Genomic DNA, 21,309 nt, shown 5'->3' on the forward strand with positions numbered 1-21,309 from the left:
TGTGTGTGTGGCTTTCCTGTATACCTTAGTGGTGAATTCTCCGTTTGGTGTTCTCTGTACCCTCACGTCTAGGAATGGGAGTTGGTTGTCCTTTTCTTCCTCTCTAGTGAATCGGATTCCTAGATGGAGTTCAACTTTTCCAGGTTGAACTCCATCTGCCACTTCTCAGCCCAGCTCTGCATCCTGTCAATGTCCTGCTGCAACCTATAACAGCCTTCCACACTATCCACCACTCCACCAATCTTCATGTCATTGGCAAACTTACTAACCCACCCTTCCACTTCCTCGTCCAAGTCATTTATAAAACTACAAAGAGGGGAGGTGGTAGAACAGATCTCTCCAGAACATCAGTGGCCACTGAGCTCCAGGCTGAATACTTCCCATCGACGACCACTCTCTGTCTTCTATGGGCCAGCTGATTCTGTATCCAGACAGCCACATTTTCCTGTATCACACACCTCCTTACTTTCTGAATGAGCCTACCATGGGGAACCTTATCAACGCTTTGCTAAAACCTGATACACCACATCCAATGCTCTACCTACATCAACATATTTTGTTACATCCTCAAAGAAATAAATGTGAAGCATGACCTTTCCCTCACAAAGCCATGCTGACTATCTCTAATCAGGTTACGCTTTTCCAAATAATCATAAATCCTGTCTCTTAGAATCCTCTCCAATAATCTGCCCACCACTGACATAAGACTGGCTGGTCTTTAATTCCCAGGGTTATCCATATTCATGTTGCATAGGCCATTTTTGGAATAATGTGTACAGCTCTGGTTGTCAGAGGATATGGATGGCTTTGAAAAGGGTACAGAAATGGTTTACCAGGATGTTGCCAGCTATGGGCGGCAAGGTGGCTCAACGGTTAGCATTGCTGCCTCACAGTGCCAGGGACCCGGGTTTGATTCCAGCCCTGGTGACTGTCTGTGTGGTTTCCTCCCACAAACCAAAGACGTGCAGGTCAGGTGAATTGGCCATGCTAAATTGCCAAGAGTGTTCAGGGATTTGTGGTTTAGGTACATTAGTCAGAGGTAAATATAGGGTAGGGTGAATGGGTCCAGGTGGGTTACTCTTCAGAGGGTTGGTGTGAACTTGTTGGGCTGAAGAGCCTGTTTCTATACTGTAGGGATTCTATGAGGAAAGATTGGACAAACCTGGTTTGTTTTCACTTGAACGTTGAAGGATGAGGGATGACCTGACAGATGTTTACAAAATTATGAGCGGCATGGACAGAATGGATATTTAAGAGTCTTTTTCCCAGTCAGAAATCACTCGATACCAGAGTGATACCAGAATGTTATAGTGCAACAGGTTTATTTGAAATCACAAGCTTTCGGAGCGCTACTCTTTCATCAGAAGAGGTCATCTCGGATTACCGCTCTGAAAGCTTGCGATTTCAAATAAATCTGTTGAATAATAAGCTGGTGCTGTGTGACTTCTGACTTTGTTCACCCCAGTCCAACACCGGCACCTCCACATCTTCATCCCGGGGAGAAACGTCAGTTTTGAGGGAACATAGATTTCAGGTAAAAGGGGGTAAATTTAAAGAAGATGTGAGAGGCAGTTTTTTTTAAACACAGAGTGGTAAGTGCCTGGAATGTGCTGTCAGAGAGGGTGATGGAGGTAGCTACAACAGCAATGCTTAAGATGCACCTTGACAGATGCACGAATAGCAGGGAATAAAGGGATACAGACCATGTGAAGGTGATAGGTTTTTACTTTGGAAAGGCATCATACTTTGGCACAGTCTTGGTTAGCGAAGCACTATTCCTAAGCTGTAGTGTTTTTTGTTCTTTGTACTATGCCTAACAGAGGAGTGATTGGCCAAATAGCCTCTTTCAGTGCTGTTACATTCAAAATGATAACAGATAGAGATAGGAAGTGTTGTAAAAGTAGTGTGAATCAAAATATTGTTGTGTTAACACTTTCTTTGGCATCTAACTATGACAGTGCTTGTTACTAATGCTGAATGCTCAAACTGGGTGAAGTATTTATACGTTCCCCCAACATCATCCCTGATTTTGAAAAGAAATATGTCTTATAAACAAGTGTTAAAAGTGACAGCTCTCGTAGTTACTCTTATAGATGGTTTGATGTTTAGCAAAAAGAAGGACCACAACTGGGGAACCAACGGTCACAACTGATTTACAATTTGAGGTTCAATACTCTATATGGCGTCTAATTAAGTAACTTCCAATTGAAACTACGCATCCAATTTAATTAGCTAGCAGAAATACTTGAACTATCAACTGATGTAATAACATTTGCAGTGTGTTAGAAATGTCAGCACGATCTTAATTATTATTGAGGAATCAGTGCAAAGCGTAGCTGATGGTTTGAACCATGTGTAACAAATTTGCAGACAGACACTCTTAGCTGTGTGTCATAACATGAAGAGTAAGGTTTCAAATATCATCCATTATGTTGAGAGGAATTTAACTTCAGTTGAGAGAATGAAAATTACTTTAAAAGTATTTAGTCATAGAAGTCATGGAGTCCTACAGTAAGGAGACAGGCCCCTTGGCCCTAATTGGTCCACGCCAACCAAAATGTCCATCCATGCTAACCCCATTTTCCCGCACTTAGCCCACATCCTTCTAAATTTTTTCTATCCATCTATTTGTCGAAATATCTTTTAAATATTATTAATGTACCCGTCTCAACCACTTTGGCTGGTAGCTCATTCCATATGCGTACCATCCTTTGTGTGTAAAAAATTGCCCCATAGGTTACTTTTTATTCTTTCCCTCTCACCATACACTGATGCCCTCTAGTCCTCGATTCCCCAACAGTGGGAAAAAGATCGAGTTCATTCACTCTATCCATGCCTCTCATGATCTTATCCACTTCTATAAGATCCCCTCTCGGTCTCCTATGCTTTAAGGGTAAAAGTCCTAGCTTGTCCAACTTCTTCCAATAAGTCAGACCGTTGAGTCCTTGTAAATTTCTTCTAGACTCTTTCCAATTCAATAACATCCTTCCTATGGCAAGGCGACCAAAACTGAATACAATTCTCCAAGTGCGACCTCACCAACGTCCTGTACAACCGCAACATAACTTCCTAACTTCTATACTCAATACCCTGACCGAAGAAGGCCAGTGTGCCAAAAGCCTGCTTTACTGCCTTGTCTACCTGTGACTCCACTTTCAGAGAACCGTGCACCTGAACTTCAAGGTCCCTCTGTTCCACTACACTCCTTAAAGCCCTACCATTCACCAGGAAACTCCTACTTTAATTTGACTTTCCAAAATGCAAGACCTCACACGCATCTGTATAAAACTCCATCTGCCATTTCTTGGTCCACTTCCCAAGATGATCAAGGTCGTAAAGCAATATCTGATAACCTTCCTCACTGTCCATGTTACCGTCTATTTTCGTGTCATTTGCAAACTTACTAATCATGCCTTGTGCATTCTCATCCAAATCATCGATATAGATAACAAACAGCAATGGGCCCAGCACTGACCCCTGAGGCACTCCACTCATCACAGGTCTCCAGCCCCACAAGCATCCTTCCACTATTGTGTATCCAAATTGCCAGCTCCCCCTGGATTCCATGCGATCTAACTTTCAAGAACACCTACAATGTCTAACCTTAACAAAGGCCTTACTGAAATCCAAATCGACTACATCTACCACCCTGCCCTCGTCAACCTTCCTGGTCAGTTCATCAAAGAACTCTAACAAATGTATGAGGCATGATCTCCCACACACAAAGCCATGCTGACTACTCCTAATCAAACACTGTCTTTCCAAATGCATGTATACCTTATCTCTCAGAATCTTCTCAAGTAACTTACCTACCACAGATGTTAAGATTACTGGTGTATGGTTCCCAGTACTTTTTTGCAGCCCTTCTTGAATAAGAGCACAACATTCACTTTGTCATTTACAAAATACCGTACAATAACTGTAACAAACACTACATTGGACAAACAGGCAGAAAACTAGCCACCAGGATACATGAACACCAACTAGCCACAAAACAACATGACCCTCTCTCACTATGATCCTTACATACAGATAAGGAAGGACACCACTTCGACTGGGACAACACATCCATCTTAGAACAAGCCAAACAGAGACACACACAAGAATTCCTAGAAGCATGGCACTCCAACCAGAATTGTATCAACAAACATATCAAGTTAGACCCCAACTACCAACCCCTGAGAAAAAAAGAACAGGAAAGGACGTCACCACAGGAAATAACATCACCACCCAAAGAAAACCCAAACATATAAATAGAAAGCAGGAATCATGTAAACTGCTTCGCCTGAGGCCCACTGAAGATGTTACCTAGTAGGGTGATGAAACATCTAGAAATGAACCTCCCAGCTCAGTGAGCAAACCTACATCCACATTCACTACCCTCCAATCATTTGGGACCTCACCCGTGGCTAACGATGATACAAAAATATTAGCTAGAGCCCCTGCAATTTCTTCTCTCGCCTCTTAGGAGGTAGAAAAATGCAGGTCCAAAAATGGTAAAATCCTACAATATTTGTCCCAAACCACAATCGTGCAAAGTTGAACATCTTCCCACAGAAACATATAACACTGAAGAGGCCCTTCAGCCCATGAAGTCCACACTGACGATAACTACTCTTAATCTACACAAGTCCCACTTTTAAGCACTTGACACACAGCCTTGAATGTTATGATATCTCAAGTGCTCATGCAATTAATTTTTAAAGGTTGTGCAATCATATCCTTCACATTGTGCTTTCACTAGAGCCACACACATTCATCCAGCAGTGGCCTAACCAACATTTTGTACAGCTTCAAAATAACCTCCCTGCTCTTATAACCTATGCCTTGACGATAAAGGCAAATATCCTGCATGCCTTCTTAACTAACTGTATTGTCTTGCAGCCTTCAGGGATCTGTGGACAAGCATCCCAAGGTTCCTCGGTTCCTCTGAATTTTCTAGTGTCTTACCATACATTGAGTACTCACTAGTTCCTTTTTCCCAAGTTTTACACTTCATGATTATCTGAGTTAAATTCCATCTGCCACTGATCTCCCCAGATGACCTGTAACCTCACACCTTCTTCAAACAATAAGGGACCCTGCACCGATCCCTCTGATAAGTCTGATTCCCCAGTCTACTTGACATGGATGCTTATATGCCGCAAATTAACTTGACAAGTATCTGACATGTCTGGATGGAATTTACTTACAAAGCCCTTATTTCACAGCCCCATTCTCCACCCCATCTAGACTCAAATGAGTGTGCACCACATCAGCATCACCTGTCTGAGAAGGGCAGCAATGGCAGGAGATAAAAACTGGCCCCAAAGAGACCCTTCAACACACTTCGATCTGTTAGAACTAAAGCGTAACATTGCTTGAAAAGTATGACAAGCAGGTCATAGAGTTCGAGATGTACAGCATGGAAACAGAACCCTTGAACCAACTCATCCATGCTGACCAGATATCATAAATTGATTTAGCCCCATTTGTGAACATTTGGCCCATATCCCTTTAAACCCTTTCTATTCATGTATTCATCCGGATGCCTTTTACATGCGCCACAAGGATCAGTGCAGGTTTCACCACTTTTCATAATTTTTAAAAAAATGATCTGGATGTGAACATAGGAAGTACAGTTAGTAAGTTTGCAGATGACACCGAGATTGGAGGTGTAGTGGACAGCGAAGAAGGTTACCTCAGATTACAAAGAGATCTTGATCAGATGGGCCAATAAGCCGAGGAGTGACAGATGGAGTTTAATTTAGATAAATGTGAGGTGCTGCATTTAAAAAGGCAAATCAGGCCAGGATATATACACTTAATGGTAAGGTCCTAGGGAGTGTTGCTGAACAATGAGACCTCGGAGTGCAGGTTCATAGCTCCTTGCAAGTGGAGTTGAAGGTAGAAAGGATTACGAAGAAGGCACTTGGTATGCTTTCCTTTATTGGTCAGTGCTTTGAGTATAGGAGTTGTGGGGTCATGTTGTGGCTGTACAGGACATTGGTTAGGCTGCTTTTGGAATAATGCATTCAAATCTGGTCTCCTTCCTATTGGAAAGATGTAGTGAAACTTGAAAAGGTTCAGAAAAGATTTGTAAGCATGTTGCCAGGGTTGGAGGGTTTGAGCTAGACAGAGAGGCTGAATAGGTTGGGGCTAATTTCCCTGGAACATCAAGGGCTGAGGGATGACTTTACAAATATTTACAAAACCATGAGGGACTTGGATAGGATACATAGACAAGGTCTTTTCTCGGGTGTGGGGGCAATCCAAAACTAGAGGGCGTAGGTTTAGGGTGAGAGGGTAAAGATATAAAAGGGACCTGAGGGCAACTGTTTCACAGAGAGGGTGATGCGTGTATGGAATGAGCTGTCAGAGGAAGTGGTGGAGGCTAGTACAATTACAACATATAAAAGGCTTCTGGATGGGAATATGAATAGGAAGGGTTTAGAGGAAATATGTGTCAAATGCTGGCAAATAGGATATCTGGTCCACATGGATGAGTTGGATCAAAGAGTCTGTTTCCATGCTGCATACCTCTATGGCTCAAAATCTTAGGTCTCTTTTAAATCTTTCCCCTGTCACTTTAAACCTATGCCCTTTATGTTTGCACTCCCCCAGCCAGGGAAAAGACCTTGTCTATTCACCGGATCCATGACCCTCATAATTTTATAAACCTCTTTAAGATCACCCCTCAGCCTCCGATACTCCAGGGAAAACAACCCTAGCCTATACAACCTCTCCCTATATCCTCCAAACCTGGCAATATCCTTGCAAATTTTTTCTGAACCCTTTCAAGTTTCACAATATTTTTCCTATAGCAGGGATTCCAGTATTGAATACCGCATTCCAAAAGTGGCCTTACCAATATCCTGTACAGCCACAAAATGACCTTCTAAATCCTATATTCAATGCACTGATCAATAAAGGCAAGCATATCAAATGCCTTCTTTACCACCCTGTCTACCTGCGGCTCTGCTTTCAAGGAGCTATAAATTTGCACTCCAGGATCTCTTGCTCTGCAACACTCCCCAGGACATTACCATTAAATGTATAAGTCCCCCCCTGATTTGCCTTCTCAAAATGCAGCACCATCCATTTGTCTAAATTAGACTCTGTGTGCCACGTCTCTGTCCACTTGCCCATCTGATCAAAGTCCCTGAACTCTGAAGTAACCTTCTTTGCTGTCCACCAAACCACCAATTGTGCTATCATCTGCAAATCTACTAACCATACCTCCTATATTCATATCCACATCATTTATATCATGACAAAAAGCAGTGGACACAGCACCAAACCTTGCATTACATCGCTGGTCACAGGCCTCCAGTCCAAAAAGCAACCCTCTACCACTACCCTCTTTCTCCTCCCTTCGAGGCAATTTTGTATCCAATTGGCTAGCTCTCTCTGGATTCCTTGTGATCTAACCTTGCTAACCAGACTACTATGTGGAAGCTTATTGAATGCCTTGCTGAAGTCCAGACAGACAATGTCCACTGCTCTGCTTCATCAATCTCCTTTCTTCAAAAACCTATATCAAGTCAGTGAGATAAGATTTCCCACAAAGGCAGGTGATAAGTGATTTAAATCAGGTGATGTTATCTATTCTGAAGAGTATTGCTAGAAAACTCATTTCTGAAATAATTAACACTCAAATTAATAAATTAAGTACAATGTAGAGATGAATGAGTAGGTAATGTGTTGTAGTTGTGGTATGTGAGAACGGATGGATACCAGTGTAATCTGCAGTGATCATCTCTACTGTAAGTGTATACTTTTTGAGGAACTTTAACTCAGAGTTGATGAGCTGGAGGTTGAGCTGTGGATAATGCGACCCAGCTGGGAGAGAGAGAAACATACCTGGACACTGTTTCAGGAGGCAGTCACACCCTTTAAATTAATATGTATTAAATTTAGTCCATTGTCAGGGACAGGAGGGCTAGGAACACATGGGGATCCAGAATTTATTTTCAGAGATGCCTTGTCCAATAGCTATGAGGTGTTGCTCCCACTATGGATGTGGGCACAGACTGCAGGTAAAATTAATGAACTGACCAATGCACCATGGAATGGAGTGCTGTTCATGTGGGAGGACAAACAAAGAAATGACAGCATAGTTAGGGGAACTGATAGGAAACAGAATCTGATGGGGCTATCTGGGTTGACTACCTGATACTGAGGATCAAAACTTCTTTTTTGACTGGAGAGTGGAAAACAGCGGCATGGTGGCTCAGTGGTTAGCGCTGCTGCCTCACAGCGCCAGAGACCTGGGTTTGATTCCAGCCTCAGGTGACTGTCTGTGTGGTATTTGCACATTCTCCCCATGTCTGTGTGGGTTTCCTCCCAGAGTCCAAAGATGTGCAGGTTAGGTAGATTGGCCAAGCTAAATTGCCCATAGGGTTTAGGGATGTGTAGGTTAGGTGCATTAGTCAGGGGAAATGTAGAGTAATCAGATCAGGGAATGGGTTTGGGTGGGTTATTCTTTGGAGGGTTGGTGTGGACTTGTTGGGCCAAATGGCCTGTTTTCACACTGTAGGGATTCTACGAATAAACACTTTCCTCTGCTGATACAACTGCTCAGTCAGGTGGATCTAAAATATCCTGGGCAAATCGCTACTAACTGTCGGCACAAAGAAGTACTAGGTTATAGATATCTTGACACATAGTTTCAGCAGCTGACCATGAGTTACAAATCTGGATTATCCCAGTATAAAACTCATTGTCCTTCCTTACATCTGCTTTTGTTCGAGAATTCTGTTTGGAGCAGACAGTATTTCTGTGCTGTTTGAATACAGAAATACTCTGTTGGAATGGATGCAGGTAGATGTTGTGGAATGTTGCTCCTAGTTTCTGGATATAGGTTTCTGTTTACAGGTATTCTAAATTATTTGACCCAACTACATAAAGGTTGAATTAAATTCTATTCTATTTACAAAATCTTTTCTTTTTCCATGCACTCCTGATAATTTGTTTTATGACGGAGATCCCCCTCTTACTGAATGCTTAAACAGAGAAGGGAATTCATAAGGACTTTTAAGAAGAATCATGGGAGGAATACTGTCCCTCCTTACCAGTTCAATCTCAAATTACCCGATGTTTGTTGCAATCCTTTACAACCACCAACCACAACTTACTTTTTTGTGCATCTCATGTGAGGAAACATTTGAGAGTTCTTCATGGCAATGAGGCATTAGGCAGGGATGACAAAAATCTTGGTTAAACAGAGAGTGCTACAGAAAGAAAGAACTTGAAGCAGCAGAGAGGTTAAAGAGAGGAAATTCCAGGATTTGGAGTTGAAACAGATGCCAATGTGGAGGTCGAAGGCATTGTGGGGAGGGCAGGTTATGGGGACGGAGGATGTGAGCTTTAATAGAGGCAAGGACATGGACAGCTTCAAACATAGGAACGACAATTGAAACTCTCTAATCTTTCCAGAAATGTACCCATGTAAACCTGATGGAAGGTCATCAACCTGAAAGATTAACTCTGCTTCTTTCTACACAGCTGTTGCTTGACCTGCTGAGTATTTCTGGCATTTTCTTGTTCAATTTCAATTTCAGATTTTAAGCAGCCACAGTAATTTGCTTTTGCCTAATTGAACGTAATTTAGTCAACTATCCCTGTAACTTGGTAGCCCTTGTGTTGAAAATGTTGAGCTGGCCACGTGTCCTTTAACTCATTTACCTCTGGGACATTTACAGCTGTTATTTTTAATGCACACGCTTGTCCAATCAGCACTCAGCTGTTGTCAGCCTGCATATTTGCTCTAACTGTGTGTCCCACTCAGATATATTAATAGTTGCTGTCATTTACTCATGCAAGGGAAATCTGCTGAATCAACCTGGATTTAAATGAACATCCTTACCACTAACAAAAAAAAAATTACCAGTCACTGGAGAACAGATTTTAAAGTGTCCCATCGTGGAAAATGGAATATTTACACCTCAGTAAATAGTTCAAAACAGAACTAACTTCTAATTACTTTTAGAATTAGAGCCTCCAACTGTCTAAATGCTGTTGGGTGTCTGACCGAGTACACAATATAAGCCGATGCTCCAGTGCTGCAGTGTCATTGGTGTCATTTTTCGAAACAGCGCCTGAATCCATGCTCACTCAGGTGGATCTAAAATATTCCTGGGCAAGTCGCTACTATAATTGTAGGCACAAAGAAACTGACAAAGAAGTACTAGGTTATAGATATCTTGACACATAGTTAACACAGTAAAAGGTCTTAATATGTTTCATTGGAGAAAACATTTGACACCCGAAAGGAGGAAGGGGTGAAGATGTTTAGAGAGGGAATTCCAGAGATTAAGACATTGGCAGCTGAAAGCACAATTAACACCCATGCAGTAAAGCAAATAGGGGGTGTACAAGTGACTAGAATTGGCAGAAACAATTCTTAGAGGGTTAGATCATGGGGAGGTTACAGAGATAGGGCAAGACCATGCAGGAATTGTAAACAGCTGAATGTCAGAAACAAAAATCAAACTGGACTTACGTGAGACTCATAGAATTCATCAACTTCCTTTAGTAGCAACTCCTGGCTCTCAGGATGGGTGGCAAGCAGGTAAGAAATAAAGGCTAGAGTACTGCTGGTAGTTTCATATCCTGCTGCAAAGAAAATGAATGCCTGTCCCAAAATTTTATCCAGACTAAGGATCTTCTTCTGGACTTTAGCTGGGCTTGACTTGGTCATGTCCTTTGCATTCTCTGTCTCGGGAGACTCCTCGATTTGACCACTGGAATTGGTAATATCGAATTTCTCCATAGTAGTGTAATCAGTGGATATCCGGGCATCAAGCATGAGCTGCAGGAAATCTCTGCGTCTCTGTAAGACACAAATACCAACTCGTTAATACCTCTCACATAGCAATGTTGAAAGCCACCATTCCAAAAGGGATGTTGGCACAGAAAAGCAGATCTATGTTAGGTATGAGACTGGAAATGTCGGAAATATACAGTAAGTTTGCAACATAAAAAGTGAACGGTATTCTTTCTGGATAAACACTCAAAGACATCTGATTAGCTTAAACACCAACATGAAATGGTTTGATCTAGTACTGTAAATTCTATGCCTTTTTTCAAGCCTCAGGTCTTGAATTATCTACTTCAGATTTTGAACATTGGTCATTTCTCTGGTCTTGTTGATAGTCAAGTGCATTTATTTTCATTATCTCTCCCTGATGACCTGCTGAGCAAATACTGTGTCCACTATAGTGCCAAGGCATGGAGAACCAGCAGATCTCAGGTTCTGTTTTCCATTAGCCCTGGTGTAAGATAGTTGAGCTGGGGCAGCAATTGCAGTTACACGCTTCCCTGGGCTTAGGGCTCCCACTCATCTGCAAGATTTCCGATGGGAACGTCCATTGTGTGGACTTTGGGTGAGGACCACAGTGACCTCATCTAATGATATCCTACGCAGACAACCAGCCTCCTAAACTTCACTATTCAAAATCTTGAATGAAGAATTGACTCCTGGGTGCAGGATGAAACTGTATAACATTGTGGCTAATTTCAGGAATGAAGGAGATATCCATGATTAAAAAATATTTCCCGCGTGTCCAATTGTGCCAGAGAAGTCAGCATTCTATGCAAACTATAACTTTCAAAGCACACTAATGGTTTTGGAGAGGATCCAGAAGAGATTCACAAGAATGATCTGGGGGTGAAGGGCTTGACATTTAAGGAGTGGTAGAGGACTCTGGGTCTGCACTTGATGGAGTTTAGAAGGAAGAGGGGAGGATCTCATTGAAACTTAGAGAATACTAAGAAGCCTGGATAGAATGGGCATAAAGATGCTGTTGCCACTACTAGGAGAGACTAGGACCACAGGGTACAGCCTTCAAGTGAAGAGATGAACCTTAGAACAGCAATGAGGAGCAATTTTGTCAGCCAGAGTGTGGTGACTCTGTAGAACTCATTGCCACAGAAGGCTCTGGGGGGCCAAGTCACTGAGCGTCTTTAAGACAAAAGTAGATAGGTTCTTGATTAGTAAGGGGATCAAAGGTTACAGGGAAAAGGCAGGAGAAATGGAGTTGAGAAACATCATCAGCCACGATCAAATGGTAGAGCAGACTTGATGGGTTGAATAGCTTAATTCTGATTCTATACCTTGTGGATTTACTGTTTAACTTGTTGGGATTAAAGGCCAATAAATCTACAGGTCTAGTAATCATTATCCCAGAGTACTTAAAGAAAGTTCCCTCGAAAAAGTGAATATATTGGTGGTCATCTTTCAAGACTCTATAGACTCTGGAATAATCATATGGGTTGGCGGGTAGCTAACATAACCTCACTATTTAGAAAAGGAAGTAAAGAGAAAACAGTGAATTATAGACTATTAGCCTGACATCAGTAGTTGAGGAAATGTTAAGAGACCATGATAAATGATTTAATAGTAGAGCACTTGAAAAACGGTGGTAGGAAAGGAGAGAGTCAACATGGATTTACAAAATGGAAATCATGTTTGATAAATCTGCTAGAATCTTTGAAGCATGGAAATAACAAAGTTGATAAGGGGATCCATTGGATGCTGAGTCTACATTAGAGTGGCGCTGGAAAAGCACAGCCAACCAGGCAGCATCCGAGGAGCAGAACAATCCATGTTTTGGGCAAAAGCCCTTCATCAGGAATGAAGGTTCATTCGTCGATTTTCCTGCTCCTCGGATGCTGCCTGACCTGTTGTGCTTTTCCAGCACCATTCTAATCTTGACACTGATTTCCAGCATCTGCAGTCCTCACTTTTGCCTGAGCCATTGGATGCTGTCTACTAGGGCTTTCAGAAGACTTTCAAAAAAGGTCCCACATAAAAGATTAACAAGTAATATGAAAGGCATTGGGTATAGTCTACTGGTATGGATATTGAACTAATTGGCAAATGGGAAACAAAGAGTAGGAATAAATGGGTATTTTTCCAAGTAACAACCAGTGACTTATGGATTATCACAGGGTTCAGTGCTTGGACCTCAGCTTTCACAACATACATCAATGATTTAGATGAGGGAACCAAATGTAATATCTCCAAATTTGAAGAAGGCACAAAGGGTGGGAGGATGAACTGTGAGGTGGATGCAGTGACACTTCAGCGTGATTGGGACAAGTTGAATGAGTGGGCGAATGCATGACAGATGCAATATAATGTGGAAAAATGTGAGGTTATCCATTTTAGTAGCCAAAACCAAGAAGGCAAATTGTTATCTATATGGCAATAGATTTGTAAAGGGGGAGTTGTAATGTGACCTGGGTGTCCTTGTACACCAGTCACTGAAAGTAAGCATGCAGGTGCAGCAGGCAGTGAAGAAGGCAAATGGTGGGCTTTATAATAAGAGGGTTTGCATACAAGAGCAGGGATGTCTTGCTGCAATTGTACAGGGCCTTAGTGACTGCACAGCTGGAGTACTCTGTGCAGGTTCAGTCTCCTGATCTGAGGAAGGAGGTTCTGGCTGTGGAAGAAGTGCAACAAAAGTTTACTGGACTGATTCCTGGGATGACAGGCCTGGTATGTAAAGAGAGGCTAAATTAATTAGGACTATATTCACTGGAGTTAAGAGGAATAACATGGACCTCATTGAAATCTATGAAATTCTAACAGGATTAGACCGAGTAAATGTCAGAAGGATGTTCCTGATGATCAAGGAGTTTAGAAGAAGGATTCACAGTCTAAGGATACAGGATAGACAATTTAGGACTGGGATGCAGAGAGTGGTGAGCCTATGGAATACTCTGCCACAGAAACTGGTTGAGGCCGAAACATTTAATGTTTTCAAGAAAGAATTAGATATAATTCTGAGGTCTAAAGGGATCAAAGGGTATGGGGAGAATGTGGGAACAAGGCATACTGAGTTGGATAATCAACCAGGATCATATTGAATGGTGCAGTAGGCTCGAAGGCTGAATGACCTACTCATGCTCCTATTTTCCACATTTCAGCAAATTTACACAGATGAGGTCTTGCCTCTTTTCAGTTCCCAATAGGCACACAATGTGTAATTTCAAATGGCAATGGATCTGAGTGGAGGTTTGTTCATTATAATCACCTCTGTTTCAAACTTAAATTTAAATATAACATTAGAAGGCTAGATCACGAGGCCCTTGCTAAATTACTGAACTTAATTCTTAATTCTTAGTTTTAGGGTGACGAGAAATGAACTGTCCATAGTCATGACCCAGTCACAGACTTTGCACAAGGACAGGATGTGCTTCCTGCTCTGCTTTCATTTATGCTATGCTTTTCTCCCATCTTCATTGTGGAGGTGCACAACAGAATAAACATATGGATAAGTGCTGTATGATCAGAATGCTCTACCCAACACTAACGGCTGTAACCTGCGGAATAGATGAAGGAATAAATAGCTTCTTCTTATCACGTACATTCAGATTTCACCCCTTGTAATGTCTTTGGGATTTTGCGGTTGAGTCGGAATGATAAAGCTCTCTTTTAAGAAAAATTACCATCAAAGGTAATTTTCTCTAAATTATCAGAAGGTAATATCAAAGAGACAGAATTAATGATGAGCATCTAGAAGCCTTTTAAATGATAAAATATTCATTACTTTCAAATGCAAAATTGCCTCAAACGCAGAATGTTTAATAAATCAGTTAAAAATGCGACATTGACAGTGCTCAAAACTGGAGCTATTGATGTTTTCTCGTTTGCTGTTACAGGTGTCCTACGTGTCAGTTCTCTCTACTGTCTCTTTGAAGCAGTCAGTCTTTGTCAGTCCACTTCTATAGGTGTTGGAAGACTATTCGACTGTGGATGGTATCATTGTCCAACCCTACACTGTTTAACAATTTTCACTTTTGCAGCAGCTTGGAATTTGACAGTCAGAGGCCATTCCACACACTGTGTCTGTGCTAGTTCTCTTCAAGACTTACTCAATTTGTTCTTGCATTTCTCGCATGTCTGAAAACTTCTTGAATTCAATTTTGATTTCCTTTTATTCAGACACCCTGTTAACTGGAACCAGGGTTCATAGATGAAGCTTTGAGACATGGAGATGGTTGAATTAGGCCTCTTATGGTGCAGTGGTAGTGTTCCTACCTCTGAGCCAGGAGATCTAGGCTCAAGGACTACCTGATCCAAAGGCGCATAATAGCATCTCTGAACAGTTCCTATGTTCCTATTGGGAAAGTATCTGAAAATCGTTGATGATGATGATGGGGATTCTGGTCAGCAAGCTTAAGAGGGCAGACCTGGTCAATTGTTTTATTTCTGCTTGGAGCTCAAATTCAAGTTTGCCACTTTCTTTATTGTTCCGTATAAAAAGTTAACTGGATGGGAAACTCACTGGGATGTCCTCAGGACACAAGACATTCAGGCAGAGAATTTATAATTGATTAAGGATTATTTGAAATTTTTATGTACTGAAACAGGTCAGTCCAAGCAGCCAAATCCAATGTTCAGTACTCCCTTCGAGAATCCTCCCATTCTCCTTCAGTAACCCTATCAGCATTTCATTCTATTCCTTTCTCTGTTATGGACTAATGTAGCTTCTCCTTAAATACATCTATGCTGTTCACCTCAAATACTCCCTATGGCAGCAAGTTCTACATTCTAACCAGTTGCTGACAAAAAAAAGGTTGTCTTTAATTCCTCACTGCTGTCATCCGTGGCTACCTTGCATTTACAACCCTGGTTCTAAACTCCTGAAGCCGAGCTTTCCTGAGTTAATGATTGTTAAAATTAATCCATAAGACAGTGGATTTATTCTTTGGAATATCAATGGCTACAATGGTATTTCTTCCCAGGAATCTGAATTTTGTTTCAGAAAGCCTGGGTTTAAATATAAATTTCTATCATAAGCCACATACTGATTTCAAAGAGCTTTGAAAAAACATCCTGTTTACTGACTCACCTCAGAATAAACATTAATCATTTCTCAGTTTCTACGTAAACAGGATTATTTGCTTTATTATTCATTCTTGCCATGTGAGTGTCACAGGCAATTCCAGCATTTATTGCCCAATCCTGTTTCCACTTGAGACAACAGTGGTGAACCACTTCCTTGATCCACAGCAATCCACATAGTGAAGGCACTTACACAAACTAATTAGTTACGCAATTCTAATGCCTCTAATTTGTCAGAATCTTGTCGAACTCCCCAGTAATCAATGAGCACAAAAGCCATTATATTTGCTCCCCACCATAAACTACTTGCTAGCCACCACAGAATAATACAGCCCTTCAACCCATCATGCCTGTGCCAACCATGATGCCATTCTAAACTAATCCCATTTGCCTGCATTGTTCTACATCCCTCTATGCTCTGCCTATCCATGTGTCTTCATTGCTATTGTCTCTGGTTCTATCACCTCCCCTGGCACCACATTCCAAGCAGTTAAAAAACCTTCCTCGCACGTCTACTTTAAACTTTTCCCCTCTCACTTTAAACCAATGCCTCCTAGTATTTGACATTTTCACTCTGGGAAAGATATTTTGACTGTCACCCTACCTATGCCTCTCAATTTTATATCCGTCTATTGGGTTGCCCCGCAGCCTCCAATACTCTTGCAAAAACAATCCAGGTTTATCCAACCTCTCTTTAGGCAAAATCCTGGTCAACTTTCCAAAGCCTCCACATCCTTCCTTTGATGTAGCTACCAAAACAGCAAACATATGTGACCTAAATAAAATTTTCTACATCTGCAAGATGACTTGCCAACTTTTTTACTCAATGCCCTGACCAGTGAAGGCAAGCATTCCCTATGCCTTCTTTACTAATGTATCCACTTGTACTACCACTTTCAAGGACCAAGGGAGTGGAATCCCAAGATCTCTCTGTGTATATTAATGCTCGCAAGGGTCCTGCCACGTACTGTATACCTTCCTCTTGCATTTGACCTCCTAAAATGCATCATCTCACACTTCTACGAATTAAACTCCATCTGCATTTCTCTGCCTAACTTTCCAACTGGTCCATATCCTGCTGATTCTTTGATAACCTTCCTTACCATCCACAATTGCACCAATTTTTGTGTCATCTGCCAACTTACTAATCTGACCGCCTACATTTTCATCTAAATCATTTACAACCAACAGAGGTACCAGTACCTATCCCTGCAGAACACCAATTCAACCCTCACCCTGGCAACTGAACTCTCAACCTTGGTGTCATTTTGAGCCACAAAATGAGCTTCCAACTATATACTTGCCCCCTCACTAAGGTCATCTACTTACACCTCAGCAAAATTACCCAATTCCATCACTCATCTGCTGCTGAAACCCTCGCCTAAGCCTTTGTTACTTCCAGCCTTGCCCATTCCTGGACTTCTGTTTTCTAGCCCCCACAACCTTAGGCTCATTCAAAATCAGCTGCTGTATCCTAACCTGCACCGACTCATTCACCCACCACATCTATACTCACAGGCTACAATTGGTTCCTCGTTAAACTGATATCTGAATTTTAAAACTTATTTGTCTCTTTGCTCTTCCATTGCCTCACCCCACTCCTCCACAAATCCTCATTTCTGTAACCTCCTCTTTCTATATGAACCTGCAAGATATCCAAGCACCTCTCAGTCAAGTCACTTGATTTTAATTACTCTATTAACACCAGCCATGCCTTCAGCTGCTGAGGTCCTTTGTCCTGGGATACTTTCAGTAAGCCTATCACCTCTTTTTCTGCCTTTAAGAGGCCCTTAAAACCAACTCTTTCATCAATCTGTAATCTTTCAGTAATCTGACCTAAACCTTTTGTGGTTCAATGTCAATAGTGTTACCGCAACATCGTTTGGAAAGTTTTAAAGGTGATGCATAAATACAGCTCATTGATGTTTGGTTGTCCAGATTAGCAGGTTTAATATCCTGTAAACAGCAAGCCAGCTAATTTCAACTGAGTCAGCAATTGAGATAACAAATTGGTCTTCTTTACGGGAAACACCGTCTACCCTTGTTTGACTGGTTAACCTTCATTCTCTCCATAAAAACAAAAAAAGTTTCTTCACATATTTCACAAAGGAAAAGAGCAACTGAAATAAGTGTTGGCCATCTAGACAGCAAGGCTGGGGAATTAATAATGGAAAAAAAGGAAATAGCAAATAAATTGAACTAATTTTTTTCAATGTAAAGATACAAATAACATTCTAGATTATAACTGCGAATCAAAAAAGGTTAAAGGGAGAGAGGATCTTATAACAAATATATTCATGAGGGGAACAACACTGAGAACAAAGGAAAAGAGCAACTGAAATAAGTGTTGGCCATTTAGACAGCAAGGCTGGGGAATTAATAATGGAAAAAAAGGAAACAGCAAATAAATTGAACTAATTTTTTTCAACGTAAAGATACAAATAACATTCTAGATTATAACTGCGAATCAAAAAAGGTTAAAGGGAGAGAGGATCTTATAACAAATATATTCATGAGGGGAACAACACTGAGAAAAGTCCTACAACAAAAAGCTGACAAGACCGCAGGTGATGGAAGACTTCATTCTAAAAGAAGTGGCTACTAAGATAGTAAAAGCATTAGTTTTAATATTCTAAAATTCTCCTAATTCTGGAAAGGCTGTATCAATTTGGGAATTAGCTAATTTAATTCCTTTACTTAACAAAAGAGGGAAACAGAAAGAAGGAAGCTGAGGCAAGTTAGCTTAACGTTTGTCATAGGGAAAATGCTGAAATCTATTATTAATGAGACAGAAAAGGTGAATGCAATCTGGTAGTTAGCACGGTTGTGAGAAAGGGAAGCCGTGCTTGAATAATTTATTAGACTTCTTTGACCATGTAACAAAAATATGGAGTAAGGGAAACCTGCAAATGCAGCGTATTTGGGTTTCAAGAAGACATTTAACAAGGTGACACAATAAAGGTTACAAAATAACTCTACAGAGAGCAGTATCCCATCAGTCACCCTTTATTTACATGTGGAGAATCCTTGACATTGATCCAGCTCCATCAGAGGCATCTCTCATAGTGAACAGAACCCCTGACACCCCCGTTTATATCTGTCAGCCCAGGCTCCCTGATTGGATCAGGTTAATAGACCCAATCAGGGAACTCATATTCACCTGACTGACCTCATTACAGTCACTACATTCCTCCACCTCCAAGTCCAGGAACGTAGGCCTGTTCTTTTACTTTTACCCTGTTCTTTGCCATATTCACACTGGGTCCGGTTCCTCTGACTCAGCCTCGGATACAGGTAGTGTGTACCAGATTATAGCCTGCCACTTGCATCTAGAGTGTCTCAGAAGAAATTCATCCTCTTCTTCATGTTGTAAAGGCATTGAGGCTGACACACCTGCCGTGTCCATTTCAGACCCTGAAGTTTCTGCAATGCTAGAAGAAGCGGGTGAACCCTTGGGTTCCGACTGCCATTCCGGCTGTTCTGAGGGGCCGGGTATGTTTCGCTCTTGCCCCATTTGCAACTTTTCAGCCTTCATGTGGTCCATCTGCTTGTTCAAGACTACTTCACATACCTGAACTTTGTACACCACAGGACCTGACCTCGTGTCAATCATGCCTCTTACCCATGCTGGGTGATTTCCATGGTTTTGGCACGAAGCTTCGCCCCCTGACGTAAACTGTCTCTCTCGCTCAGAGGAATCTTATGTCTAGCATTGGCACTCCTGATGCTGTTTCACTCTCACCCCCAGGTCTGGAAAGATCAGATTTAACCTGGTTTGGAGTTTTCTGGAGCTATCCCTGTAGTTGCATGAAGGTGGTCCGATAATCAGATTGAACCAGGGCAATTTGGTATAGAGTAAAACTGTAGGCTGCTACTTTAAGCTTGCCTTCAAAATTTGGACTGCTCTTTCTACCAGACCATTGGACAATGGATGGTATGGAGCTGTCCTTATATGTGGTATACCATTCAACTGTATGAAATACTCAAATCCCCTGCTGCTAAATGATGGCCCGTTGTCTATCACCAACATTTCTGGGAGCCTATGCATTGCAAACGATGCTCACAACTTTCTATCGTCATCCCAGTGTTTGATGAATGAACCCTAAGTACATTCAGCCACATTGAGTCGCGCGTCCATATGATGAAATTTGGGCCCATGAAAGGATGAGCATATTTGATGTGTAACCAGGTTTAGGGTTCTTCCCAAATGTGGTGGACCTGCTGGGGGTAATTTCAGTCTTTGTTGGCACTCTAGATGCTAACCTACCAAGGCAAATATGTCACCATCCAATCCTGGCCACCAGACATAAGTTCTCACCCAATCTTCATTTTGGACACCCCTGGATGGCCCCAGTGGAGTTCAGCCAGTATCTGGTAGCGACTTTGCTCAAGGCAATCACTTTTTCTCCCCATAATAATATGCCATCTGCAATGGTGGCCTAGTCTTGCTGGGTCCAAAAAGGTATCAATTCTGGCTGGGATAACCCTTTTGTTTCCTCCATCACTACCAGCTGTTTTAGTTTTGCCAGGTCCAGATCGTTTTTCATCCACAGGCTGATGTTGTCAGCAGTGACCAGAAGGGTGGCCAGAAAGTTTAAAACCAGGATGGACTCTTCCAGTATTGGCACCAGTGGTAGTGTGTCTGCCAATGGGAGGTGGCTCAAGGCATCCTCATTTGCTATTTGGCCTCCCGGAAGATGTTTTAATTTGTAATTGTATACACTTACAATGAGAGACCACTGCTGAATTTGATCTTAAGCTATAAGCGGCACGGCCTTGACCTCTTCGAGTCGCCCAAGCAGGGGTTTATGGTCTGTTACTATTACAACGTTATCCATAAAGGTATTGGTGGAATTTCCTCACACCAAAGATGACTAGCAACCTTCCTTCTCTATCTGAGCACGTTTGCACTCTGCATCAGTGACAGTCCAGGAAGCATACGCTATTCTGTGTTCCTCTCCATTGGGCCATCTATGAGCCAACGCTACCCTGATTCCATTAGGGAAGGCATCAGATGTCAGTACCAGATCTCGCTTGGGATCATAGTGCGCCAATAGCAGTTTCTTCATTTCCCTAAAGGCTATGTCTTGGCTACAAGACCATTTCCAAGGCTGCCTCTTTCTCAATAGCAAATGTAAAGGTGCCAAGATGGAGGCTAGGTTACGTATGAACTTTCCGTAGAATTCACCAACCCAAGGAAAGATCTAAGCCCCGGTTCATACATGGGATTTGGGGCACCCTTGATTGCCCTTACATTATCTTCCAATGGGTGTAACCTGGTCTTGTTGACTCTGTAGCTCAAGTAGGTCACTTGGGATGCCTGGGACCCAAATGTTTCCCTTCTAAGCCGTACGGCCACCTGGGAGAAACGTGTTAAGGACTATGTCCAAATTCTCTAAGTGCTCTTTAATGGTCTTCCCTGTTGTTAGCACATCATCCAAATAAATGGCAAACTAGGGTAGACTTTGTAAAAT

At 41.8% G+C, this 21,309-nt stretch overlaps 1 protein-coding gene across 2 annotated transcripts in view; it reads right to left on the reverse strand.

Annotated features, from left to right (window-relative positions):
• tbxas1 (thromboxane A synthase 1 (platelet)) overlaps positions 1-21,309 on the reverse strand; it is a 157,983-nt gene that overhangs the window by 47,852 nt on the left and 88,822 nt on the right. For both annotated transcript variants that reach the window (XM_043708955.1, XM_043708954.1), the window contains one exon: positions 10,484-10,813. In XM_043708955.1, the coding sequence (XP_043564890.1) occupies positions 10,484-10,813 (330 nt within the window). The remainder of the gene's footprint in view (positions 1-10,483; positions 10,814-21,309) is intronic.

The sequence above is a fragment of the Chiloscyllium plagiosum genome, chromosome 19 (assembly GCF_004010195.1).
Source record: "Chiloscyllium plagiosum isolate BGI_BamShark_2017 chromosome 19, ASM401019v2, whole genome shotgun sequence".
NCBI lineage: Eukaryota > Metazoa > Chordata > Chondrichthyes > Orectolobiformes > Hemiscylliidae > Chiloscyllium > Chiloscyllium plagiosum.